General features: G+C 40.0%; 1 protein-coding gene across 2 annotated transcripts in view; it reads right to left on the minus strand.

Annotated features, from left to right (window-relative positions):
• adgra2 (adhesion G protein-coupled receptor A2) overlaps positions 1–25,688 on the minus strand; it is a 41,911-nt gene extending 16,223 nt beyond the window's left edge. Inside the window, exons 1-3 of one of the 2 annotated variants that reach the window (XM_011479347.3) lie at positions 25,468–25,688; positions 24,717–25,080; positions 5,672–5,743 (exon numbers count right to left, since the gene is read on the minus strand). In XM_011479347.3, coding sequence (XP_011477649.1) covers positions 5,672–5,743; positions 24,717–24,994 — 350 coding nt within the window. In that variant the 5' untranslated portion in view covers positions 24,995–25,080; positions 25,468–25,688. Of the gene's footprint in view, positions 1–5,671; positions 5,744–24,716 lie in introns of both variants that reach the window. The other variant, XM_011479346.3, reaches the window with a different exon arrangement.
• Between the last annotated feature and the right edge of the window lie 2,117 nt (positions 25,689–27,805).

Consider the following 27,805-nt stretch of genomic DNA (forward strand, 5'->3'; position numbering starts at 1 on the left):
CATTGTCTGCTGCTGTGAGGGCTAACACCAGAAGTTCCCATTAGGGATGCCCTTTTTCTCTCACAAACTTCTCCTCATCAATGGCCGCTGGTTTTTTGCCATTTTAAAGAGTCATCGCTACGTGGGTATGGAGGATGAGCACCTGGACCCCATCCAGACTGGAGAGGAATGATGTGCTTGTAGGGCTAGAGGGTCATAATGAAGACAAGCTTCTCCAGAGTTGGAGTGCTCCATTATAAGGAGCGCCCCAGCAGGGACTGGAGTGCCGACATTGTTTGGGCCTTGGGCTGGAGGAGAATGATGAAGCCAGAGAATGGCTGCTCATTATCACTGGAGAGAAATCAAGAATTTCCTGTTGTTGTTTTTTTGTTTTTTTATTTTAAGGAAAACAAGGCCTTAACGGACTACTTTGAATGAACTTTCCTCTTGATGGAAACCAGACAGGACAAACATGTATTTCCTTGAAAAAAAGAAAGGTATGTTAGAAAAAAAAACATAAAAGTAACAAGCACTGCAGTTCCTGACAGGGGTCATTAGTCACAATTTTTGCGCTACGTGTCATATCCTGTCTGGTTGGCGTCTCAAGCAGAGACCCTTGCTTGTTTATTTTTACAGTTTCCTTTTTCTCCTTTTTTTTACTAGCTAGCTTTCCCCTGTAGGGAGGGGTACGTGAGGTACAAACCAAGCAAAACTGTCCCTGTGTATGGCCTTGTGGACCCCACCTCCTTACTCTGCAACACACTCACTCACAATGGGGGCTCTGTAACACAGGCCCCAAACACACTCTTGCCTTCCCCTAAAACAGGAAACCAGGATTTGCAGAGATCTTGTTTTTCTACTAATTTCCTGCTTTGCTGCCCCTTTCCCAGATTATTTTCTTAACTTTGTTCCTCTTCCTGTCAGATTGGATACACCTGACAAACTTCTTGTCTGCTATCATGGAACAATTGCCATGCAGTTAGAAGGAAGCTAAAGGTTGAAAAAGATTAATTTTTCATTTTAGATTGTTTGCGGAAATTGCCTTGAAGCCGTGTTGTTTCAAAATTTGACAGTCCACATATCATCATTAATCACTGACAAACCATAAACTGCAACAGTTGTTAACAGGATGCACAGATATAGCAACATGTTATTTAAAGTGTAAAATTTCCTGCGTTCATTATGTTTCCATAATTTGCAGCAAAAGGAGCTGGAGGCTGCACTGCCAAGACAAACTGTGGAATTTCTACGTAACCATTTTTAACTCTGGCTCTGGCTTTTCGAGCAGCCGAGGCCAGCGGTTTTCACGGGACCTCCCAGCAACCAAAATAAGGAAAAAAATATGAAAGTACGTCCATAATTATAGAGCAATAACTGCTATCATGCTGATGCCATCCACATTTTTCTGAGTCAAAAACCTCTCTGTTTTGTAACACTCTTCCTTTAAAAAAAACAATAATCAGCACACCAAAATGGCCAGATGGCCATCAGGTAGTTCTATTTGAGGGAACATATAGACGACTGACTGGCAGCATGTTTAGCCTGTAAGGCACAGGAGATGCAAAGGGAAAATACAGAAGGAGAGCAAACGGAAGTGACGTGGGTGTGTGTGTGTGTGTGTGTGTGTGTGGGGGGGGGGGGGGGGGGGTCCAGGGAGGGTCCAGTGAAAACTCAAGTTCCTCCAGAGGAAAATAGGATTGAAACCATATCAAGTTTGTCCAGAGTGTGTGTGAGTGCGTTATTGGCATTTAAAGCATACAATTTGGTAATGGGCTTATAAGGGGGCTCGCTTTGCTTGTTTCCATAAACCCCCAGAGCCGTGACTGAGCTAGGCTTGCAACACAAACACACCCCATTCCTTGAGTTTATCTGAAAGACACATCTGGAGTCTATCAACTGCAGCAGCACCCCCTTTCTGTTTCCACTCTCTAGCACGCTTAACCCCTTCCTCACCCGCTTCACCCCTCGGCGCTATGCACTCCCATTAGATGAGTGTTGCCCAACCATGAGCCAATCAGTGGCGTGTGCGGGAAAAGTGTTCTCTGTGAAGCGGAAACACAACTCCCATGTGGAGCCCCCCCAGCTGCCTATTACTTTCTCCAGAGTGGTGGGCCACTTTCAGTATGAACTTTGTCCTAACCAGACTGGTCTAGACAGTAGGGCTTCATGCCATGTCTACCCGTTCTCTTGCGTTTTTATGTGGGCCATCTCTAATCTGCTCGTCTATTAGGGCTCCTTGGAAATATTGGTGTAATCCTGTAAAGAAAAACAATTTAAAATTTACAGAAAATGAGATTAGTTTTCATCCATCTCTTCCTTCTTCTTTCCCCACTTGCCACCCTCACGCCATCTTTAGTCATCACCACTCCACTTCCCCTATGTCAGAAGGTGTACTTGTTGGAAGCGGAGCGTTTTTCTTGCCATAGCTATTTAGATTGATTGAGGTGATTTTACGTTTTTTTTGGCAGTGACTTAAGCAATATATGGTCTTTCTGGCCGTCTATACAGCATTGGATATCAAAGAAAACTGTGTGAGTTGTTTTCTAATGTCAGAGTTTGCCACTTTGTGTTCTATCCCACAGACATTTTTTGGGGAAATAAGAGCAGCTCCCCATTTCTACTCTTGATTTTGGTTGAAACAACTTATTTAAAAAATTGGATCATCTTGCATATTTCTGCTCAAGTCTGGTGCGTGGTGAATTCGGAGCAGATTCACCGTAGAGGCAGCTTCAGACAGACAGATGTTGACAAAGCCGAACACACTGCCAACACCTCAAGCCGTCAGACATTCTTGACCACAGGCCTCACTCCTGCCTCTCAGACCTGTCCACTACAAACGCTCTGCTGCTCCCTCATCCATCATCAGAACTGCCCTTTGCTCCCCCTTCTTTTCTCCTTATTGGATGAACAGACCTGTTAATGAGGGCCCCTTGTGCCCTCCCTGTTTGTCCTGTGTCCCATGGTGCAGTGGGGCCCAGCTGGACAAGAGCCAAACTGCTTCAGCTCTCTTTGCTCATTATTCTCATTACCCTGCTTCAAATCAGTGTAGGACAGGCTGCTGGGATCTGTCCACAACTCATAAAGTTCTTGGCTCATTAGTGTTGTTGCCAGTGAGAGATCCAGCCACAAAGAGTGTGTGCAGAGGCAGAGGTAGGCAGATAAGTGCAGCACGGCAGAACAGCGTTGGTTGCCTGATATGAATATGGCTTTTCTGGCACACAGAAGCTACCTCTACACAGACCAGGCATGGTTCAGCTAAAGTCTTTATGCCCAGGGCTGGAATGAGAAGATATTCCAGGACTCAGATGTAGCTGTTGGACAGCAAGTCTATTTAAAAGAGTTACAAAAACACAGAAGTCCAGTAAAATGGCAAAAACAAACAAGCCTAAATGTCTCTTCTATGCTTGGGCGGTTTGGCAAGTTTTGAAGGCACCAGTGGCTTTGAGGAGGTTTAAGCCCAATGAAAGGGCTAACTGTGTAGAATTTTGAACTGTTTGGCCCCAACCCAAATTCTGCAAACAACAACAGATCTGACTGCGTTCAAGTCTGAATAGATGAGCGATTTGACACTTAGTGTTCCTACTTGGAAAGTAGACACCTTTGAAATGACTGAGCAGCAAAAAAGGCCCATACTAGGAAATAAACACAGGAGTTACACTGGAGTCTCCTCAGAGATGCTGTCTGTGTATGAGAAACTATGGGAGATGAGCAAACTTTGTTTATCCTTGTCAAGCCGGGGAAGAAATGCAATGTAATTCCCTGATGTGTGTTTACTCAGCTTCAGTGGGCTGGCGTTTGATTACAGCACTGACCACAAAATATGAGTAAGTGTTCACTACTGCCACAAATGACAAGCACATGTAGACAGCGCGCTGGAAAGACTGAGAGCACCTGAAGAACTCCACGGAAGGCTGACGAGACAAAACAAAACCGATATCTCTCAGGAAACACAGAGAAAAAAAATCACTACCAAGTTTTTACTGCAAACTCACATCTCAATTTGTACCATCAAACTTTTCCATCACTGCGACTGTGAATTTCACTGTGGCATTTTTTACAACAGACAGCACATTTCCCATGAGCTCACATGTAATTATAAGCAGTTTGGGGGCTGAATTAAAGGTTGAAGAGAGAGTGAATAGGCCACCGCTGTGTGTCAGAGAGCCAGGGGAGTTAAGAGGCAAAGGGGTAAAATGAGGCCTGCATGATTTACGTTATGTCCTCTCATTACACCAGATCCCTACATCTTCCACAGTGGAGCGTATACATGCATGCGTGTGATTGCCTGCTTGTCATAAGACTTTCTCATAAGTCTTCTAGTAAAGCTTAAACAAGTACTCCCCTCCCTCATAAGTTTTATCACTGCCTCAGGTACAGAGGCCAGCAGCTGCCTAAGTTCAGGTTACCCGACTCTTTGACCTCTCGTTACCTTAGGGAGGCTTGTCCACGCTTTTAAAAACAAGCAACATGAGCTCATTTTACACATGTCGTGACACCAAGCTTATAGTCACATTTCTAATATGTTTTCACTTTGATCTAAACTTTGAGATCACATGTATATCCTGTCCAAAAAACATTTCTGTGTCCTTGGTGCAAGACTGTTTACATGAGAACTTAAAACTTGGCCTTGAAAGTTTTCGCCCCTGGTGTTCTCATGCTAGACCATAGAAAACCCAGCCATCTCAGCAAACGAGGCTTTTGTTCTCAGTCGGTGCGTCTGGTGGAAGCTGCAGTAGGTAGGCACAGACGAGCAGACAACTGCAGCAAATTACCATATTTTTCTTTCTTTCAACATTTTTGAGACGCTTGTTAGCTTCATGGGTGGCAGCGCAGATTGACATGTGGAAGCAATATCCCTTCAAACTCCTCCACACACACACATGCAGAAACACAACAAAATAGTGTCTGGAAGACTACAGTATCCACATAGGATCGGCACCACATGTGGTGTTCCCATAAAACTTTATGGGGATGTTTTTTGTAATGGCACACCTTACAAAAGGGTAAGAATTGGTGGGAAATGTGTTGAAGAAGTTGGTCTTATATCAGTTAAACCGTAGAAGTAGTAGCTGCCTGTAACCATCACTATTTTTGACTAAAACATGTTTTATATGAGTGAAAGAATGAATGAATTTGAATATTTAAAACAAACTGTAAGTTTGTCCGTCTTATCTTGGGAGTTTAAGACTGAAAGACTTTAAGTATCAATGTTCATACAAGGTATTAAAACATAGATCATGACATAGCGCAGAGCATCATTAGTTCACTTTTAGGTGTACAAGGACCAAATTAAATTCCTACCATAATTCATCTACTTTTTGTCACCAGGAAGCTTGTACACATAGCTACCGAGAAGTTGCCCTGTCCATCACTTGTTTCACACCCCATTCAGTGAATTTACGACATTATGAAGGAGTGCCAGACTGTCTGAAAGCTGCAGAGGAAGCTGCCAACATGCATCTCCTGCCAGAGATCTCTCTTATCTTGTCCAAAGGAGTGGGACTTACCCGATAAAGAAAGTCTGAAGTGTAATTATGCGAAGTTTTCAACAAACCCTTTGATACCAAGTCTGAGTGTATCATCCTCCCTGCTGGAAAGAAGCCCACAACTGGATGCTGATGGACTAGATGTACATTGAGTTAAGGTGCACAACACTGCTAAGTGAAAAGATGGTAGAAGATAAGATACTTACAGCCTCTCTAAAGCGGTAAGTCCAACAAAGGATCCATTCTTTAGAGTCTGGATTTTGTTGTTGCTCAAAATTCTGAAAAAGAGGAAAATATTATTAGTAAAGGTTTTGGGGAATGATGCAATCAATTGTACATCAGTGAAGGAATTTCGGATCTAACGAAGACAATGTCAATAATAGAAAGAACTATGAAGCCCAGAGAAGTGGCAGCTGCTTGAGAAAATAGAGCACACGTGTCAAACCCTAGGCCCGTGGGCCAAATGTGGCCCGCCATGTCATTTTATGTGGCCCACGGGAGCATCAAAGTTTTTAATTTCTTAAAATAAAAATTGGTGTGTATTTATTCATATCTAGGGGGAATTGGACTTGAAATATCGGATTGGGCAACTATACATTACGACTTTACCACTGTCCATTTAACCTAACCTGACAGAATCAAATTTAAAAGGATTTATGCGAGACTAATAAGCAAACATGTGTTTTCTATGCAAGTGTCACTTTAAAAATTTATAATAAATAAATAATGAGTTATTTAACATTAAGGAATAATTTCGTTTATTTTTCATTACATTTAGTTACATGAATAAGTTATATCTGGCCCTTTGAGGACAGACACTATGATGATGTGGCCCTTAGTGAAAATGAGTTTGACACCCCTGAAATAGAGACTTAGTCCAAGGTGTTTCCAGGAAATATTTAGACAAAAGGTCTTTGGAATTAGGAGGGACAATGGGATACTTTTGCCCAAAAACTATTTGTGCAACAAAATTTTCTTCTTTGTTTTCTGGCTGCTCCGTCGTTGCCTTACATCTAATCATCTGCATTATCCTCATTCACACCAACCACCCTCATGTCCTCTATCACTATGTCCACCACCCTTCTCTTTGATTTTCCTCAAACCCTTTTTCTTGGTAACTCCAACTTCAGGATCGCTTTACCAAAATAATCACTGTTCCTCCTCTGAAGGTCTTCAGACCACCTACAATACATCTAACATGAGTTGTCCCTCTGATTGATTTATTCCTGATCCGATTCATTTTCAAGAACCTCAATATCTTCAGCTCTGCGATCTCCAGATCTGCCTTCTGTCTCTTTCTCAGAGCCACTGTCTCGAAACCAGCATTATGTCCGCTCTCACCGCAGTCTACACCTTTCATTTTATACTTGTTAACACACTTTTGGCACACATCACACCTGAAACCTTCCTCCACCTGTTCCAACCTGCACACCTCTTCACCTTTTTCTCACATTCTCTGCTGGACTGTTGAACCGTAACCCTTTTGCTATCCTGGGCACTTTAACATTGGGAGTTGGGTCATCTGGACCCACTAGACAGCGCTGAACCTTTTTTCTTCAATGATTTGTGAACCTCACTGGTGTCCATGGATTACATGAAATCTTTCCACCTTTGTCCACCTTTGTCATGGTAGGGAGAACATGTCAATGTAAGGGTGGGGTCATCTAAGATAGCACAAGGGATAAGTAGTCCTTTGCCTCTGCTCCTTGTAATCTCACAATCCACCTGAGTGAAATGAAGCTATTGCTTTATTTTACATCAAAATCATTTCCATACATGTTGATCAGGCAAATGTTTTTTACTCAGCATAATAATGAGCCTTTCCTTCAGGTAAAAATCTTAAAAGACCATGCAGAAGACAGTCTTGTATAAGTGAAGCGGAGAAATCTGTTTCTGACAGGGACATGTTGCTGCTTCATGACAGTGTCATAACCCCACCATTACAAAAGACAGAGAAGGGCAGACTTTAAAAAAATGATTTAATTATTCAAGCCATATTAACAGCTTGCTTGAAGTTACTGCCAAAACACTAATCCATTTTAATTCACAAGATACAAATTTAATTTGACTCTATTAAATATTTTTTCATAATTTCTATTTAAAACCAGTTCTATTTCACATGACTAATCATTTAAAAAACAAAAAGTGGAATTTTCATTATTAAAACTGTGAATTTTTACATCGAAAGCCAACTAGCAGATGGCAGTTTTTTGGCTGAAGCAAAATACAGGAAAATACTTCCAAGAAAAAACAATTATTAGAATTGATGAATTGATATTCACCTAACCCTACTATTTTCTTTGGGGTCAATATGACCCCAATTCAATGTTTGTCATTCAAAAAATGATTGTTGACTTTTTTGTTTTTACTTCATATTTGATGACTTTTCCTCATTTGATAGGGACAACTGATTAAGCATAAGATTATCATGAAGATATTTTTTTCGTCGTGCTAAATACATTTTGCATACATTGGTGTTCCTTTGGGGTGAATTAGCCCCAGGCTGTTTTAGCTGTGTAACACAGCCTGTCTGTGTGTGACCTAACATCCCCACACCTGCAGGTACAGAGTTGATACATAACAGGGGGATGGGAAAAACAACTATTTCCACGAGAACTTTGATACTTCTCGTGGTGTGGACATTTGGGAAACAACATGACTTGTGAACTCCTGCCAAAATGAGAAAGCCAATGTAGTCTTGTGAGTTGATCACGTCCAAGTTTTTCCAACTACACATGCCTCCCCTCTAAAATTATCATCTCAATGTCCTTGGGCAGGACACTCAACCCCACCTTGCCTCTGGTGGAAGGTTGGAGCCACGGAGCCGCCACGAGTGTGTAGATGTGTGTGTGACTGGGACTGTGACTGTAAAGCGCTTTGGGCGTTCAAGAAAGGTAGAAAGTGCCAAATAAGTATGCGCCTTATTTTTTTTAACATTCAAGTAAATATTTTCGATTGATGGTTATATGAAGAGCTCGAATAATGACTTTGTCTTCAACATGGCTGACTGTATGTCTGGTGGGACACACTCTTAGCAGCACGTCTATCTTGTTGTTGAAGTGAGTATAGGGACCTTAATTTTCTATTCTTGGTGCTAACGTGACATTAGGGAAAAGGGAAACAATATTCTCATAAGAACTTTCCCGCACCGTGGGCATGAAGTCGTGTGTGTCTGTGTGATCTACTGTAATCACACCTGCCGGTTCCAAGCCCGGATAACAAAAGAGGAGGAGTGAGTGAGACTTTATGGTGACCAACCAATAATATGTTACAAAAAAGGAGATACAAATAGGTAAATAAATATGTTTATAAGAGGAAAGGGGGGGTCACCAACATAAGTCAATATGCTTCATTCTATGGGAGTCATGAATGTGCACCCCAAATTAGAAAAGATTTGGATGAAAGATATTCAAGATACACTAACTCTAAAACTGAAAGTTCAACCTGTTGGTGGCACTACAGCAAAGGTCATATCACCAAGGGGTTCACACTCTTGTGCTCATCAATGTTTTCAGTAAGTTTGAGAAGATTTTCAAGATACAATAATTCTAATTCAAATGTTTTTTTCTGATGGTGGCGGTAGAGAACAGATCAACCCACTGATTTGTTTCATTATCAAGGGGTTATTTATGTATTCAACAAATAAACAATGTGCCTGACACAAAAAATTATATGTAAATCGTTTTCTGGAGGCAAAATGACCCCAAGGGGGAAATGTGCTAGTAATATTTGAGGATAATATGAGGGTTAAATAGCCCGGTCCAAGAGCTTACTAAGTCCTCACATCTATCCAAAGTCCCACTTTTTGGTCTTAATTTTGTATGGTCATCATGATCTGTATTTTAATATTTTTTTTGCAACTTTTGTTTTAAAATGTTTTTCATCTTTAACGAAAGTTCAACCTTTCAAAAAAAAAAAAGGTGATATAAATAGTTCTAGGCTGTGTCCAGATTCTCTCCCTACATCCCAACCACTTAAAATAGTCCAGGACAATCTAGTTCCCTGGATTCTTAACCCTTGTGCTATCCTAGGCCCTTTAACATTGGGAGTTGGGTCATCTAGACCCACTAGACAATGCGCTGAACCTTTTTTCTTCAATGATTTGGGATCTTCACTGGTGTCCAAGGATTACATGAAATCTTTCCACCTTTATCCACCTTTGTCATGGTAGGGAGAACACGTCAAAGTAAGGGTGGGGTCATCTAAGATAGCACAAGGGTTAAAGCCATTTGGATGCCATGCTCACTCCTATTTTCTTTTTTTCATAAAATCAAATATGACCCCACCAATTTCTCAAAGTTAAATCCTAATAAATGCAAACATTTTACAAAAGACTTTTTATGAATCGACTTTGCTCTAAAAGTGAAAACTTGGATGGTTTGAAAAAGTAAATTAAAATACTTTTCACATAACAAATTGTTCACAAACAATGCATTGTGGTCTATATTCTATTAAGCATCAATGCACACTGGTTTTTCTGGGAAATTTCTAGAACACTGGATTTTGAAATTGTAGATTCAGAAAGCCCTACAAAATAGCCCCCACAATATATGAGTAGTAAAGAAATTTGGACACAATCTTAGTTTTTACCGAAATTTTGCAACATTAGATTTAATACTGGGGATCAGAATTACTGCTAGAAATCAGTGCTGATGTTTGAATATTCATAACTAGCAAAGCCCATTATCTGTGAAGCTCCAACATAATATCATATAACTGTCTGATCTGCAGAGCTGTTGGAGCCCCGCTGTGGCAACAGGCCACCGCCATAAACACACCCCACAGCTTCACATCATCTTCACTCCTACCACATGTTGCCTGATGGGCTGTTTGTGACATTAAGTATGTCCTTATTGGGCCAGTGTAGCTGTGTGTGTGTGCGTTTAAAAAAAGGAAGCTGACTATGAGAGTCTTTGAAATGTACAGATTCAGCAGGAGCAGTTAGCCCCCCCCCATTTCCTGTCACATCCATAAAAACAGTGGCTTAAATTCCCGCTCCTTCCAGCGTAGCAAACAACCAGATTAAATCATTAATTCTTTATATATAAGAATAAAATGGCTGAATTTACTTCATCACTGTAGCACTTAAAACAAAAAATAATGACAGAAAACCAACGAAGAAAAGAAATTATCTTCTGCAACAATCAACCTGAACACCTTAATTATTGTTATCCAAGAGAGTTATTATATAAAATTTGTACAAAAGAGTTTTTGTTTTTAGAGTAGGTTAAATCAGGAAAATTTAAACACTCAACTGAAAATTACTGTAATTATTGTGTCTTAGACTGATTCATTAAGCTATTAAAGCCAAAAATAACAAAAACATTATTTAACTAAAATAATTATAATCACAGGAAACACACTCATATATACTCCAAATAAGGACCACTTCTAGCTTTGAGAAAACAAAAACTGTAAGTTCTCAGGTGCTGTTGAGATGAATTACAGTATGAGTGGACATTTTTAAGTCTGTGTCAGAGGAGAAAAGTCCTCCTGAGGCATAGCCTGAATTTGAACCCATGACTTTTTCAGGCTTGAGGTCTACTGCTCGACTTTGGGCACAAAACCTCTTCGATAAATGGAAGCAGACCCAAGATGAAAGCTACAGAAGATCCGGAACTGTCTTAATAATTCAATACAGATATGAGAGGAGAAAGTCACATCTGGCAAAGACACAAGCCACTTAATTGAAGACAGATAGTTTAGATAGTGATAGTTCCTTTTTGACTAAGCACATTAAGAAAAAAAAGATTACTCAGAGAATCAAACACATGTTAGCATTGGGTGTGCCCATATCTGCTTGGATTTGAGGACTAAATCCTGCCTCTCTTGTTGGAATAGAAACATTTTCAAAAATCTTTTTTAATAAGGTAAAGCATGCTCTTTTATGTGATGATCCATCTCTATTATCTTAAAGTTATAGGATTATTACAAGGACTTGTCTTATCAGTGCACGTCCGGCTTTTACAAATAAACAAAGAACACAAAATGAGTAATCTGAGTTCAACCAAAGCACATATTTTTAGGAACACATATGGGCTGCCGAGGCTGGATGCTAACGCATACTGTAATCCCCTAAAGCCTGAAGTTTGGAGCCCAGTTGTAATGAAGCACATTGTTCTTTCATAAACAAAACATGGAGTACAACTTTGAAAAAGAGAGGCAGGCAGAACTCTGTAAACAGACCGAAATAGTCAACGCTCCCATCAGGCTAAACAGGAAACCCAGCCAATTAGATGTTTATTCAGAAACCAGTTTCAGAGGTCAGGGGTTGTGGAGAGAGCACTTCCTGGACAGCTGTCACACAAACGTAGAAGTGTCCAGGGGCAGGTGACAGCTGAGGCCTACTCTCTTCATCGCTGCAGCATACACAGGTTGACAGGACTTTACAAGAGAGGAAAATGAAGGGAAAGAAAGAAATCATCTCAGACAGAAAGGTCCACAGAGCTAGAAGCTCAGCACCAGTTTGGATCATCTAAACAAGAAAAGAAAAGTATACAACTTTGTTTATTTCCTTACAGTGAACATTTGAAGTATAAAAAAAGACTTGCAGTCACATGTCAATATAAAAAAAATGCTGGCCAATACTCACAACTTATACCTAACATTTATCCTTAATTTTCCTTTATTGAGGACACACTATCAAATCCTTCCCAATTTTTTAATTATTGGTTTATATCAGTAGATCATAGTGGTTATATAGCCAAAGATGAAAAATAAAAGTGATTTTATTTGGCTAAAATCTTATACCGCCAAAGGTAATACCAATGCTGCCCTGATTTTATTGTGGAGCTGTAGAATCAATTATTCAGATGTTACAAACAAAGACATTTTAAAACTAGTTTTTCATTATTAATCTCGCTGCAAAAAAAAAGGTGTAGTAAAACTTCTAAAACATAAAAAGCTTCAGTAAATGTAGCTCGTTGCTGAATCACCTCTGGATCTAAACTCCATAAGCAGCTTGTTTCTCTGCCACAAGTGACAAATTAGCTGGCAGACTAACTTAATCAGCTTTCAAGAGCTTTCAGATGTATGCTGCACAGGCTAATTCAGACCAGATATAGATGCTATCTCCAAACTGCGTTTATTATCTTTCATCCACTTAACCCTTTCGGAGCACAAAGGCCTTTAAGAACTCAGGAGAGTTAACGGATTTGATTTAATTATCAAGAAAGAGGCCAGCCTCATGTCATGGTTCCAGAGTCTCAATCTGACATTTAATGTAATGAATTTACTTTCAAGATCAAATAGTGAAAGGTCACATTGGAATAGATGGGTCAAAAAGAAAAACAGACAGCAGACCTCCTTCTGTGGCGTTCCCATAAATCACAAGAGCTAAATACAGGGAGCAAAAATAAATAAATGCTCTAATGTCAAGGCGGTCCTCAGCTTTGCACTATTTATTTTGAGCAAGTAAATGTTGAATAAATATTGCTGAGTGGTGATGATGAAAGACAGGGTTTTCAGAACTGCAGGGCACAGTGATAAATTACATGAAAATGTTCAAAAAACAGGGTTTGAAAATGCTTTCTAGCTTTCCGACTGACCGTAAGGGGGAACATAAAACAAGTGGAAAGTTTAGGAGGCTCACAGCTGATATGAGATGAAATTGGCTTATCATAAACTTTATTTTAATGTTTTCATGAGGTTCTGATGGAAAAGTTTCCTTAAATTATTTATAAAAGATATACCAAAACACTTAATGTATTTGCAGGAACATTTGCTGGTGGCGTTGAAGGGAAAAAGCTCCACATTTAAATAAAGTTTGCATGCAACTGGCTTTCTGTCACACAAATGTGAAAAAATCAAGATGCACAAGTTGATAAAGCATTCTTCAAGCTGAAGTTACCTTCATATAGTTTTGCTGTCCGCGTGTTTCCCGAAATTTTAGAAAAAGATTAAGAATACTGAATTTGTCTGTTAAAGTTGACCTTTTTATAATAAAATCTTAACAAAATTATGATCATAAAGTAACAGATGGCTTTGTAAGCACAGGTATTTTAGCCCCTGACTATACCACCCAAACTTGACCAATTTGAGGTAAAAGTAATAAAAATAAAAAGCAGCAAATTATTCAAGGAAAAACATGAAATTTAGCTTACATAATTTGACTGATTTTGAATTTTCAACATATACATTTGATGAGATCCACAAAAAGACCTCTGAGCTTTTTCCATTCTTTGCACTTATCTTTTTTATCCGTACCAAGCTGCACAATGTCTGTGAGTACCCTGTGAATAAGGCACAAGTTAGACTCAAACTAAAACTGTCTGAAACTTTTCCTGTTGAGGTTTTCTAGTTGACGATAGTCATCTACCTAATACATTCCCAGAGGACCTGCCTGTGTTTGAGTCTGGGAAAGTTGGTGGAGCATTGTGCACCACAAAAACAGATTACAACCTATATGTCAGTAAGAATAGATTTAAAAAAACAAAAGCCATCCTTCCATCTCCTTTCCTGGCTGCAGCTGTTAATCCAAACATGTTCTGTTTGCTGGTCCTAAAACTCTGGTGTCAATCTGCTTTCACTCGACATAAAATGAAAACAGACAAAAACCTCTTTTTTTTCAACAAACTTGAAGCATCTGCAGGAAATGCTTCAGACTGGTTTGGCATTAAGTGCGGGATATGAATGAGATCCACTTGAGTAAAAAGCATTGATTTTGATGGTCCTCTGTTGCCTTGTAAATATTTAGCTGGATTCAAATGATGAACTCTGCACGACTGCAGGTCTCTGCTGCCAAGTAGAGGCAGATAAAAGCGAAATATTTAGACTTAATGAGGTTTCATCTGCAGACCAAGCTTCCAGTTGTCATTAGCTGCAGTCTTGACCTACAAAGAGCCAATTTGGGGCTAAGTAGGAACTCCACCTTCTTTCTCACCCCTGCTTTAAAGTTGCCCACCGTGGCTAAAAAGGGGCACAGGTTTAGTGCAACAAAGATTTAATACAACCTATTTAGTCACTATGTAAACACAATTTAAGTCTAAATTGGTCTCTTACTTTGGAAGGCTGCGAAGCGAAAGAGAAGAACCCTCCACAGAGAAAGGTTACGTGGCAGAAATCCAGTTCTACTTATGAGACCAACAGGAGCCAGATAATGAGAGATTTCAAATGAAGCCTCAAAAAGCCATTAGTGAATTAAGTCCAGTTCAGTTGGCATGTTGACTTGATAAAACACAAGCTGGCCTTTGTCACAGCAGTGCTTAAATGCATTTAACTAAAAATTACACTAAATTGAGGCCTCGGAGTCTGAGCTTGATTCAGCTCATATGTGAAAAGGTGATTTTTTTTGTCCCCCTTTCTTCCATTTTTCCACATTTATCACAACACAGTGTGAACGCTTTCATTTTTTTTTAACACCTAATAACTATCCAAACCATTTTTCTAAGGTATCTTGCCCTGTGTTTCGGACATTTTTCTTACACGTTTTAAGAGTTAAATCGCTTCTTAAAAAATAAAGTCATAATCAAACTTTTTTTTTCTTTTTTGATATGCATCTGGTTTCAACATGTCATGGAGATTACATTATAGTTTAAAAAAGTTAGGTGAGTCCTTCACACATGTGGTGTTTCTCTCATTTAAATAGGATTTAACTGTGCATATGTTAAAGTAATAGATGTAGCATCTAATTACAAATTTCAATTAGGATTTCAATAGGTTGTAAATATTCCAACTGTGTACGCTTTTTGTTCAAAAGAAATGACTAATATGTTATTTGCTCTTAAAAAAATTCTAAATTATACAAATAATAATAATAATAATAATAATAATAATAATAATAATAATATTGTAAACTGTGCTAACTTTCATTTGACAATCACATTTGTCATAAACCATATTAAACAATAAAAAAGCTGATTTTTGTAGATTGTTTTCTTTAAACAAAAGGTTTTTCTCTCTCGTCAGCTGTTGCCTTTTTTCTGGTTTATGGTATTCATAATTCTCTTTCTGTTCAGCTATTGCCAGCTACAGGATAGTATTTAAAATAAGCAAGAAGAAATCATGCAGATGGAAGATAACATGTTTTGAATAAAATGTTTAATTTTGTCTCTTATGTCTGAGGTTTGGCCAGACTCTATGTGGCTTCTGCATGTTTGTGTTCTTAGGGAAGAAAATTGACATTTCAGGAAATGCGACTGCACAGGCTGTGGAAACAAAGTAAAAATAACGATTTTACATGTCAACCCAGACCCACCAAATGAGCGTGATGGTTTGATTGGGTTTTGCAGTGGAATACGTGGATATGCAAAGTTTATAGCTGGTCATAACATTATTTCAAATTTACCGAAATATCTTACTGCTGTTTTTATGGAATGAAAAAAAGTTGAATATACTGACAGTTTACTAATCTAGAATAATGTACGTTTGATGTTTGCAATTTGCTTCAAAAACTTGCACTGTCCCAACTGGCTTTCTGTATATTTCTGCCACTTCTGCAAAAACAAGAAGAGCATGGTGGATGGAGGAGTGATCAAAGAGAGCATGAGCGGAGGGATCAGTCAAGCTGGAAGCTTGTTGTGTCATCATTGTTACAATAAGCACTTTATGAGAGGCCTGTACACTGATCCAATGCATGGGTCCATCCAAAAACCTTCAACCCTTTCGTTGTGAAAAGACGGAGAGCCACCTAAGCCAGCAGTCCCAGAAGCCCCCCTTGCAGACTGTCTTTAGAGACTCATGAAACTGAGTGCAACAGCGGGACTGAAGGCCCTTGAGCACGACAGGCACTTTAGCAGCAAATGCTTGTCAAGGTTTGAATGTGCCCATTGTGTGTGACCCACTGGAGGGCTTGTAGCAGCCACCAGGAAACCCTGCCAAGCTGCAAGCCCCATTTACTGGCTGTCATGGAAAGAGCATCCGTGTAATTGCAATGCAAAATATTTTTTGCCAAATTGTTATTTTGCAGACACTAAATTAGAATTTCGTCATCAATTCTTAGGAAGACAGAAGCCACACGATGGGGTGGAGTTCACCCTTGTCATAAGTGCCAGTGACAAATTTTGCATTGCTCCATTCTCGCTGGTGTTGGTTTTACTATGATAGTTATGTGCCTTGAGGTTCAGTTCTGGAAGCGTGCTCCTGCATCTGATATGTGGAACCACTTATTATAGATGGCGCTGCATTGTGCTGGGGTTAGCAGGCTTGGCTGTGGAGTTTGGCTTTGTGGCTTGTGGGTCTGTGTGTGGGTGAGTGTGCGTGCACAGATTTAGACACACAAGTGTGTAACCTATCAGATGCATTTATATGGAAAGTGTAGGCGTGTGTGCGCGGGTGTGTGTCCATGCAGTCAGGGTCCAAAACTACCAGTCTAAAATTAAAACCTGGGTTTTTGAAATGTCTCTAATTAAATAGGGGAAGACTGAAAACCTATTTTCAGAGTTGTGGCCGTGCACGCCCTTCCCTCAAAAGTGTGCACAAGCAAACAAAATAACACACACTAACATTTACCTCACTTAGAATAAGTCTGTTTAGATCATTTTATAGATTTTTGATAGACAATAACTGCCCACGAAGTGCGTTTCAGCACACAATTTAGTACTCTAGAGCAACCAGTGAACTTTACAGACATAAACAAGCAGTCGCCTTAAATATTAAAGAGGGGATACAAGCTCAAACACAACAGTTTTAGTGCAGTGCTACAAAAATCGTTTAAAGTCAAAGACCTGACAAAACTAACCAAGTTTTAACATTTATGGCCACAACCCAAAAACACAATGGTCAGTTTGATCACAGCCTAAAGTGTTTTTACACTTTTAATGAGGCAATTTTGTGAACTTAGCTATTTGAGACAGTGAGTGGAATGTGGTTTATGCCTGGCTAACATGGTCTCATTGTTCTGTCTCATAACTGGCCTCTGTTTTCTGCTCCTGAGCAAAGACAGCTGGGAAGTCGGGCTGATTTTGAAAAGAACTGGCTAAAATCATGCTGTCCTCTTCAAAGCAAATATATCTGACAGATGCGCACAGATCTACCCAGCATTGGTTTCACATTTATATTCTTTTGTATTTCTTTCTTTTTCCTAAAGTTACAATGTTTAGACCCATTCCAAAATGCTTTTGACACTTTTATTGGCAGAATGTTTTTGGCAGAAATGCTCTCCAAATTAACAGTAGTTCAGAGTGTTTACAAATGTCAAGCAAGGACTCATTCCTGTGTTTTGTCCACTGTTCATTTAACTGATGACCAAAAATAAAAGACACTGAGCAGAAAAAAACATAGCAAATAATGGGTTCTTAGATTTTGTTGGCTTTTAGAGTAAAACACGGAGCAGTGGTTTTGATTAATGGGATTTACTAAAGGGAAAAGGGCAACACAAGGCTCTATATAAAATTAAAGGACCACTGTGCATGGCATCTCTTTGTCCACAGATCAGCAAATGTTAAAACAATGTGCTCTGTTTCATCACTGGCCTCTTTGACAGTAGGGCAGAAAATTTCCAACTTTCAGTTTTATTAATTCATGGCTTAATTTTTTTTCCATCAGCTTTAAATTGACCCCATGCAGGATTTCTGGACTTCTCCTGTTTGCAAAGTGAAGACCGGTTGTTGTGGTGCGCTTACCATGGGAAATTGTTTTGATGTCATGTCTAAAGTGGTTTCATGTCACATTTCCAATTTATTTTCCAATTTATTGCAAAATAAAGATTAAGGGTCCAGAACAATTACAGGAAAAAATTTAGAAAACAACAAATTTTCGGCCAACACAGAGATAGCTTATTGTTGACCTGACTGTGTGAGTAAAACCTGATTACCATTGGTGGGAATAAACAGTGTGAAAACAGTGCGATTGCCATGTGAAACACAACAATGCACTGGAGTCTTTTAGGATTCCTACAACAAGGGAAAAAAACAATCCTAATAAACTTATATTGATTGAAACTCGTTGCTATGTGCTAATATTACTTGAACACAACACTTTACCTGAGACATCCTTTGATTTGAGACAAAATTGCATTCAGGAGGTCGGACGGTTGCACAAATACTTGCAAATAACTTTTTTAAATTTGCAGAAAAAAAGATTAGGCTTCTGGGGAAATAGTCTAAGAATTAAAAAAAGATTCTACAATATTATAGGTCAAGGTCAAATTATATATGCAAATATAAACAGTTCTCTTTAGTCCTGTTTGAAAAGATTATATCAAACATGTCAGTAAACTTTGCTAGAATTGTTGAGAAAATAATTGTTGTAATAAATCTAGCCTTAACCATATATGTTTTTATCATTTGATCTATTTTTGCCTCAAATATAATTACCGTAACCCAGATTTTTACAATTTTGATGTCAAATCTCACATTCATATCAATAGAAAATTGAATTCAGTAAAAGAGAGAAATCTAATACTTTTCAATATTCTAGAAGGGATGTCAGAATCCAGGCCTTGCCAAATCGACAGTTTCAGATGCATCTTCTTTGGGTTTACATCCCTTTTTTTAATTTTGACTTTGAAAAAAACTGATGCAAGTGGGTCCACTTTGTTATAGCACAGATGACACTCACCACAACCCTCTAAGCAGAAAAGCTTTCAAATGTTCTTGGAACCGGCATAGTTTTTGCAGGTCAGAGGCAAAGTCATTTTTAAACACACAATGGACCAGGATGCACCTTGGTCTTCCTCACACCTTTGCTAGAGCAAAGTCTGAACCCTGCCTCAAAGGTGCTAACATGATGTCCTGAAAGATTCTTCTGTAAGGTATTAACACGTTTTTGAAAGGAAATGATCCATCATATCAGTCTGGTTGATTGAACCTAAGCTACAACAGACCGTGGCTGGTGCATGGTTCATGCAATCACCTCCAAGAACTGGCTCCTAAACAGTTACCAACAAATTTTTCCCACATGTTTTTAGGCACACCAAGTCAGCTGAACAGAACTGTAAAATAAGTAACTGCTGCAGCATATGGAGGTTAGCTAGCACATGCAAAATGCTGTCCACATCATTTGTTTCATATTTAGCTTTATCTTTTCAGTAGTTATTGCAAGAAATCTCAGCAAAAGTACTTTTTTAAGTAGTCCAGATAGTGGGTTTGTCAGATAATGTTGTATCTTCAAAATAAGAGTTTATCAAAGTGTAGCTCTATTCAGGAAATATCTTTAAAATATCTGCTGTTTTCCCATTTGGTCATGAAAGGCTGCTTTTTCTACTAAGTTTCAACATATTTAAGTGCTATTTTAATAACCAAAACTGGGCTGTGTCAGCTGTGCAATTTAGATCATGGCTAATGAAATAATCTTTGAATATGTTTAATATATGCTGATAAACTAATGTCATCTCTATCGAAATGTTTCATCAGACTATACTACGCTGTTTCTAACAGATTCCCACACAGTTCTCTGTGGAGACCTATCTGAAATGTTCATCTAAGTATCTCATATCTGAGAGCTCTTAAAATGCTGTGAATGAACTGCTGTTGAGGATTATTTTTGTAAGAAGCAGCATATCAGAAACACACACTCGTACAAAAGCCACAGGCATTCCCGCTACAGACACACATTATCTCCATCTGTATCCATGTGCTGGCGACCCAGAACAGGAACTTTGGGGGCCGCTGCGGTCAGACACAGGGAGAGGGAAGTTAGCGCTGGCAAAGAAAAGCCAGAGTCAGGCATTTTTGGAGTAAGATAAGAAGAGAGCGGCAAGAAAGGAAAAACTAAAATAATATGAAAAGCCACTTGGGAGTATGAGATTACTATGAAAACATAGCACTGCGTTTGCCAGAGACTGAAATATTGCAGGCTTTTAATCAACAATCAAAACAAGGTGATAAATGAAAGAAGCGCTGGTGATTGAAACAGGCTGCAGTGCAGTTCAGTGCACATGTGCAGTTGTCCTGGTGAGGTCCTGCCACCTTGACCTTCAGGCGCGCAGTGAGGTCCAGAGCATGAGGGGGACTGGCAGGTGCTGCAGCTACAGTCTAGAGCTCCAAGTATCCAGTGTCAGGCCTTTGTTTGCTTTTTTGATTTATCTCTGAACACTGCCCCACCTAACATGTGTGGAGGAGAGACAGCTCCCCCCTTCTCTCAACACCTTTCCACACATAAATAAACCATTTCGCTGCTGGAATGCCCGGAGTTCAGCATTCTGCCTCCAGCTGGGACTCTCCCCTCTGGATAGGATAATAGTTTGGGACTTATTGTCAAAATCTTCCTGCCTCAGCAAATACTCACTTCAGAACCAGACACATGTGCTGGGCCGTCAGAACGCATGTAGTCCAGGAGCGAGAGCACGGCAATGCTTCAGAGGACTCATCAGATGCAATAATGGATGACAGACTACATGTTGGTCAACAGAGCCAATAGCATTCAGAAACAGTCAGACAAGAGTGGGATTAATAAACAGAGCTGTCTCCTTAGATGTAAGGCTATTTTCTAAATCGCTGAAATGTTTGGTGTGGTGTATTTAGACATGGTGGGGTAAAAAAATCAAGTCAGCATTTTCTCATTTCTCATTAGCACTGATGGATTTTAGATTTCAGGGTATTGTTACATAATTGTGGTGCAAAAGCTTCAAAATTTCAATAAGATGAGTTTCTTTAAATGCACAATGAGAGAAAATGTAGCTCCACTGCATGAAGTAAGAGCACTCTCATCTGGTAGATTTAGTCCAAATCAGACAATACAGGCCGTGTCTAACAGTAAAATTATTAGCAAATTAGCGTAAATGTGTGTTTCGGGTTGCTGCGTTCAATGCTCTTGCGTTGAACATTGAAAGTTAAACCAGTTTGAACTTTGACCAATCAGGGACTCGGATTTGGTAGTGACATATGGATGGCGTCCCATTTAATTCACAAAAGAGGCAACCGTTTGAAATTTGTAATTGCAGTTTGGGTCCGGCCAGAATTGTATGAGACCAAGTTTTTAAAATATAGAAATATCAGAAAATGCCTGGAGCAAGATTCACGAAACCGCTTTGACATTTTGCATCAAACCTCTTCCAACTGCAGTTGGTGGACATGCGCTAGTAAACAGTAGCAAAAGAAATAGAAGAAGAAGTCAGCTCCCTGCTTATCCAGTGTGAACACCGTGGGCTAAATGTGCGGTCAGACACACAATAAACACATGTTCTTGAATGCGCGTCACATGCTAGGTGAGTCTGTAACTTGAAACATATTTAAATTGTAATCTTTCTATGTAGAACAATTAAAAATGTGTGTGTTTCTGATTTTTGTTTCTATTATGAACAGTGTGGAATTAAGGTTTTCTTGTTTAGTGAGCCACACTGATCAAAGGAGTAAAAGTGGAAACGCATGGATGTTTGTTTCTTTGTTAGAACAAGATAGAAACGGTCAAACATCCAGTTCTGGTGATCGCGGCTGGTACAGAAAACCACTCCAAAGACGCAAGAAGATGAACCCCTCAGTTATTTACAAAAGACAAATGTTTGGGGTTTTATATTAGTTTTGATATGCATTTAGCGATTGCTTAACTTAGCCTGGAACGAAACAAGAAATAAAATGGCTTTCATTGGAGTTTTGAATAGTTATTGCAAATCTCAGTAAGGTTACAGGAAGATCTTTGCCTCACAAACCGACAGGCCTGATAACCTGTTTCCTGGCTTTTAGCTACAACAGTTCTCTGTGGTCTCTTATCTACCCCAAAGTCATGACAAAAGACCGCCCTTGTTCAAGAACCGCCACTTCACCTTATGATGCACATCCAATCCTGAACTCTGAATATTTTCAACCTAAACATTTAGCCACATCAGCAGTAATGTAGGAATCTCCTGCAGCTGTCTTGAAGCAACAGGCATATGTGTTAAGGCAGGGCAAGCTGACCCCCCACCCTAAACATCTGTGCCCACTCATTTAGACCGTCACCCACTAAAGCCAAAGTCGTAAGTCTCTGACGATGATGACAACACAGGAAGAGGACAGTTTTCCCTTTGGTAAAAAACAACAACCACTAACTATGAAGCATAAGCAAGTTCACACATTAACTGCCACTGTAATTCTCTTCATTTGCCTGTTATCCATTAAAACATTCAGACAGACACAGCTGCTACCGCGCAGCTTCGCTTGTGCAACTACATCCCCATGTATTCAGGGAAATAGCCTGAACACGCAAGGCATGCATTCATCTGCCAGGTTTTATTTTCTTTTTAGATGTCAAACGAGTGTATTTCCATCTTTAAGGGACTAAAACAGCTGGACTCTTTGAGGGAAGTTGTGTTGCTACAGAAAAACCTTTCCTTGTCCTCCTCCCTCCTGCCCCAGTATTGAAGCTCTGTCAGACAGGGGCAGAGGAGTTTTCAGTCTCCGGGGGCACATCCCTCTGAACCGCCTGCCAAGCTTCTCCCCTCTCTTTTCCTTTCTGCTCATCCGTCATTCTTCGTTCTATTCTTGGTTTCTTCTCCCCTTCTTCTTCCCTGAACTTGCCTACTATCAACCCTTTTATTTATTCCTATATTTGCCCCCAAACATTTCTACTCCTTCTCCCACTCTTATCTGCCTATCTGCCCTTCCATTCCTCTTCCATAGGTCCATCTCCGTTGCAACCGTGCATAATTAGGCCTAAACACAAGCCTGTGCAGGCTCACATCTGGAAGGAGTTTAGACATGGCAGTTTCCTACCGAGACGGCTAAATATTTAGGTTGAGAGTTACTGCGTGTGGATGAACTCATGATAGGGGAGAGAAAAGGGGAGCTGGACATAAAAAAAGGGGAAAGTGGGGCAAAGATCTGGAACTTAAGGAAAAATGTACTAGTAAAGTAGTCAGGAGTTTAACAAGTGCTTATTCATAGCACAGCTAGTATAGCCAAAGGAAGAGGTGATAGTAATGGGAGGACAAGGTGCTGCTTTATGGCTGGCAGAAGCAACAAACAACCAACTAATAATTTTAATAAACAAATCTCCATTGGGATTTCCCATGAGGCTAAGAGGCCTCAGCTGGAATGTTCATAGGGGCCAGCTGTTGTGCATTACAAGGAGCAGCCGGCCCCAGAAGCTTCGGACCTGATGTCCTCCAGCCTTCGCCTGCTCAGCATGAAGAAGAACATTCCTCCAGAGGAAGAGGCGGCTAGGCCAGCCTCTCAGTCCAGGCATGGGGAAGGCTCCTGCCGCTGCACCTAGAACACTGTCTGCAGGCTCTGAGTGGCCTGAAGAATGTCAGGAATAACACAAATATCAACACAACTTCCCACATTCCACATCTGGAGCTAATGTCATGAGCAAGGCTGGGAACCGGCGCACGAAGAACTCGACGAAGCATCATGAAAATAAACTTTCCAAAGCCCAAAGTTATTGGTGTAGGTAAGGAAAGCGGCGATTGGAATTGTCTGCGCCTTGTAAAGGTTGTACAGAATGCCAAACATCTGCACAAAAACAACTCAACCAAAATTAGTATGTGCAGGAATAGAAGATTATCTTCAATCACCTAAACCACTGCCACCCAAGCCATTTTTCCCTCCATTTTTCAGCAAATGTGCTCCCCAGATGTTTATCCTGCTTTTATTAACAGGGACCTATAAATGGCCTGCTGGCTGGCTGGTTTCAGCTCTCCTGGGGTATAAATCCCTTCTCCTTTAGCTCATGTGCCAGTCGCAATAAGACACTTAAACATGGTTTTTCAGTGGGGTTTTTTCCACTGTGCCCGAGTCCAGCTCAAATTTCTCTCTGTCTTTCAGAAAAAACTAACATACTGTGAGAGAGATCAGCGTCAAACTGAACAAACACCTCCACATATGGACCAGCATCTGCCATGAATGTTGTTGTTTTCAGCCCATGACAAAGCCTTATGAAGTTTGCTTCATCCAAACATCACACATAGGTCCCTTAAAAGTATTAAAAAGTGTCAAACTCGCTAACATAAGGGCGTTGCTGTATTAAAATTGTGAGTCAGAATCAAAATTTTAAAAAACGCGTACATAATAATTCCAGCTCATTCAGGAACGTGGGAGTACAGACTTAGATTTGAGGTGACAGGGTTGTGTCAAGGAAGCAGGTCTTGGTGAGGATCCCGTATTACTAATACTTTGCAGAGTTCAGCTTTGCACTAGCTAGAGTAGTTCAAGATGTCAACTTCTGACCTAACAAGGTATATTACTGCAACAAGTCGTCAGAACAGTTAAAACTCAGAACATCTGGCTGAGGGCATCTGGTATTTCAGAGGGATCAAACTTTCTGCAGCTTACTGAGAGTGAATTTTTAATCCTGTATTTCACACACAGGATTAAAAATTCACTCTCAGTTATTTACCTTAACAAATTCTCCAAGTTTAATAGTAATGAAATGTTATTGAAAAACATGACAACTTACAGACTGACAGTGTTGCTGGGAAACAAACTAGCAGCCGGAAGTTCAAGCAGCTCCTCCTTGCTGCAGTTGACCTTTTTGCCCTCATTCTGGACGCTGTGCGGCTTGATTTTTTCATCCTTGCAGCTGCAGCCGCTGTTGCAGATTTGGCTGGGCTCGGAGGCAGACAGCAGGAGCAGCATCAGTACCAGACGCCCCGGCAACAGCAGGATGCCAACGCCGGGCGCAACCATTGTCCCTCGCCTGGGTCTCACCTCAGCTGCACCGCCGCCTCCAGTCATCCCATATCTCCACCCCGACACTCTCAGAGGGAGTAAGGAGAGCTGGTATCACGGGCTTATGGAGGACTATAAACGTTGGAAGTTGTCTGCTCAACAGAGAGCGCCAATCATGCCAGAAAAAAAGAAGAAAAAAAGTCAGCTCCGCGTAATTTCCAGAGGCTCCGTTATGTCACGGCGGCTGGAGCGCACGGCGCTCTTTGGAACAAAATGGAAAAACTTTAAGTATTGAATGCTCATTCAAAGTTCATAAAAACTACAACAGCCGTGCAGTTTCTGAAGGAAAAACAAGTCCTTAATAATTATAAGAATAGATTTATATTTCTTTGGAGTCTTTGGGGAGTGTCCATTGCTGCTAAAAGTCCATCTGGAGTAATAAGACTGAAGTTCCACTCATAATATTTACAGAACCGTTCGGATAAAGAGATAAATAATATTAATAACAAAGGAAAACGTGATTTTCTTTCTTTCTTTACCCTCAGTTGTTTCGCTGTTCCCACAAACTTTTCTTTTAGTCTTTTTCTCAGATCCGCCGGGTCCACCACAGAAGTAAAGCTTCAATTTCTATGTCAGCAAAAAAAGTGCTAGAAGTGACTGGATCTTCAGCGGCTCCTGTGTGGAGGAGTTCTCAAAAATCAAGCGGTTTTGCCCCGCTTGTCTCTGTCACGCTCAAACTCACTCACGACCCCAAGTGCGCCCAGAAAGGTCTGCGCCTGCGCTCTGCTCCCCGCGGTCCTAGCGCAGCCGGATCAAACTTTCACACGTGACCAGGAATAAATCCACCTGATGGATCACTTATTATTCTCTTTTTAATTTTTTTTTTTCTAAAATGTGATCTTAGCATAAAGTAACGGTGACTTGCTTTTTTTTATTGTAGTGACGAATGCAAACTATAAAAAAAAAGGTTTAAAAAAATACAAGCAAATGCTTCAAAAATATTGAAATCGTTTGGTAAAAACAAAATCCAAATGTTGGCATGGCCGTTTGTTCTGAAAGGTCCGACTGGAGGATTTCAATGAGCGTCTGGACAGGGAGAATTAACTTAACTTATGAATGAATGCTGAAACCCCCTTGTGTATTGTGTTGCTCAGCAGATCAAAGAACTTCATTCAATCAGCGGGAAAGAGAGGAAGCAAACACTTTTATGGATAGCCTAAGTTTAGTAAATTCTATATTGTTATTGCAGAAAGACTTTTGTTTGTACAGAGGAGTTTGATCGCTGAAGGAGCTGGCATATTGTGGGTGATAACTATGATAAGAGTTGTGATTTATTGGTGCTCCTTGAGGCTCAGTGTTACACTTCACTTTGACTGGACAGCAAGCCAGTTTTTAACGAGTCAAACAAAGTAAACATTAACAAATCAAAGTCAATCGAGTGTTTTTCTTTGCATACCATGTGTTTATACATGGATGAAATGTGGCCGCACAGATCTTCTAAATGTGCTTGCACAATCAAATGCTGCGACCTGCTCAGAGAGAGAAATAATATTCCAGCACTTAAATCTTTTCTTAGAAAAAAAAAATATTGTAAATTGCCCCCCCGATAAGTATGCTTCCTCTGGGTCACTGGTACACTTTCATCCTGCCTATATAGAAAGTTCCCCAAAATATAGTAAGAAACCACATAAATGTTGATATAATCTGTGTGAGCACAAGAGAAAGGAGACTTTGATTCCATATCTGGAGAATATTTCAGCACATGAGATGTTGAAGTATTGAAGCTTTTGAAATGGGAATTTGTGCAATTGGCTTTGACACGTATTCACTGACAAACCCAAAACTGCAGGCCCTTCAGTCATGCAAGCAGCCTGGCAATATAATAGCTCACTGTGCTGTGACCCTCACAGCAGCCCCCCGGTTTGTTATTCCTGTATTTGATACTGTACACCAGAGCGGTCTCGGAGACCCTGCATGACCATTGAAAGAAAGCACAAGCACGTCTATGGGCGCCTGCTCAGCAATGAAACAGAGGGCTGTTTATCCAAGCTGTTAAATAAGGCTTCAAGTACAACACCCCCTCCAACCCCACAAGGCCAAAATCTCTCTCATCTGGTGAGCACAGTTTCCATTTTAGATGTCACGTCCCAACTGCACATTACATCAAATTGTACATAATGGCATCCAGACAAACTTTTATGTCGTTCCAACAGTTTCTCTCCTCAGCCCCCTCACATCTTATAGCTTAGCAAGCAGTCTCTCCTTTCCCTGTCCCACATCTGGACCCCATTCCAGGTGAGGAACGGAAAGGGAGAAAAACATGAGGAAAGACGAAAGAGAGCACACACGTATCCAGGCAGAAAAGTACAGATTTCCTGCCTTTTACAATGATTTAGGTATATTAAACCAAAAATGAGATAACACGAGACGGTATGTTGTGGTTCCTCTTTGATAAAAGAAAGTTTACATTGACTTCCAAAGAAAAACTAAGGAAAAGGATTAAACCTGAATAAAAGTTTATGTAGAAAATTGAGAAAGCATTTCAGGTTAGGGCTGATATAAAAGCAAACATCAAGTTTGTCTGAGTTACAGTAAACTAAAGCAATCTTTAGGCTTGGAAGTCCTCGGGTTTTGCTGTGGAGCTCATGACACCTAGTGGTGAAATCAGTGACAACTATTGGCTCCTGTGAGTTCAAAAACCAGTGACAGAGAGGAAATTCTAAACTATTAAAGTACAAATAGTATTAATTGGCACTAACTGGGAAAAAGCTTTTCCACCATGAAGTGTGAGGCTACTTTTACAGAACAATAAGTATGAGTCATAAATGTTCCAGAAAATGTGTTTTTTTCTTAGAAAAAACAAACGAATAAGAAAAT

This window comes from Oryzias latipes, chromosome 9 (genome assembly GCF_002234675.1).
Source record: "Oryzias latipes chromosome 9, ASM223467v1".
Classification (NCBI taxonomy): domain Eukaryota; kingdom Metazoa; phylum Chordata; class Actinopteri; order Beloniformes; family Adrianichthyidae; genus Oryzias; species Oryzias latipes.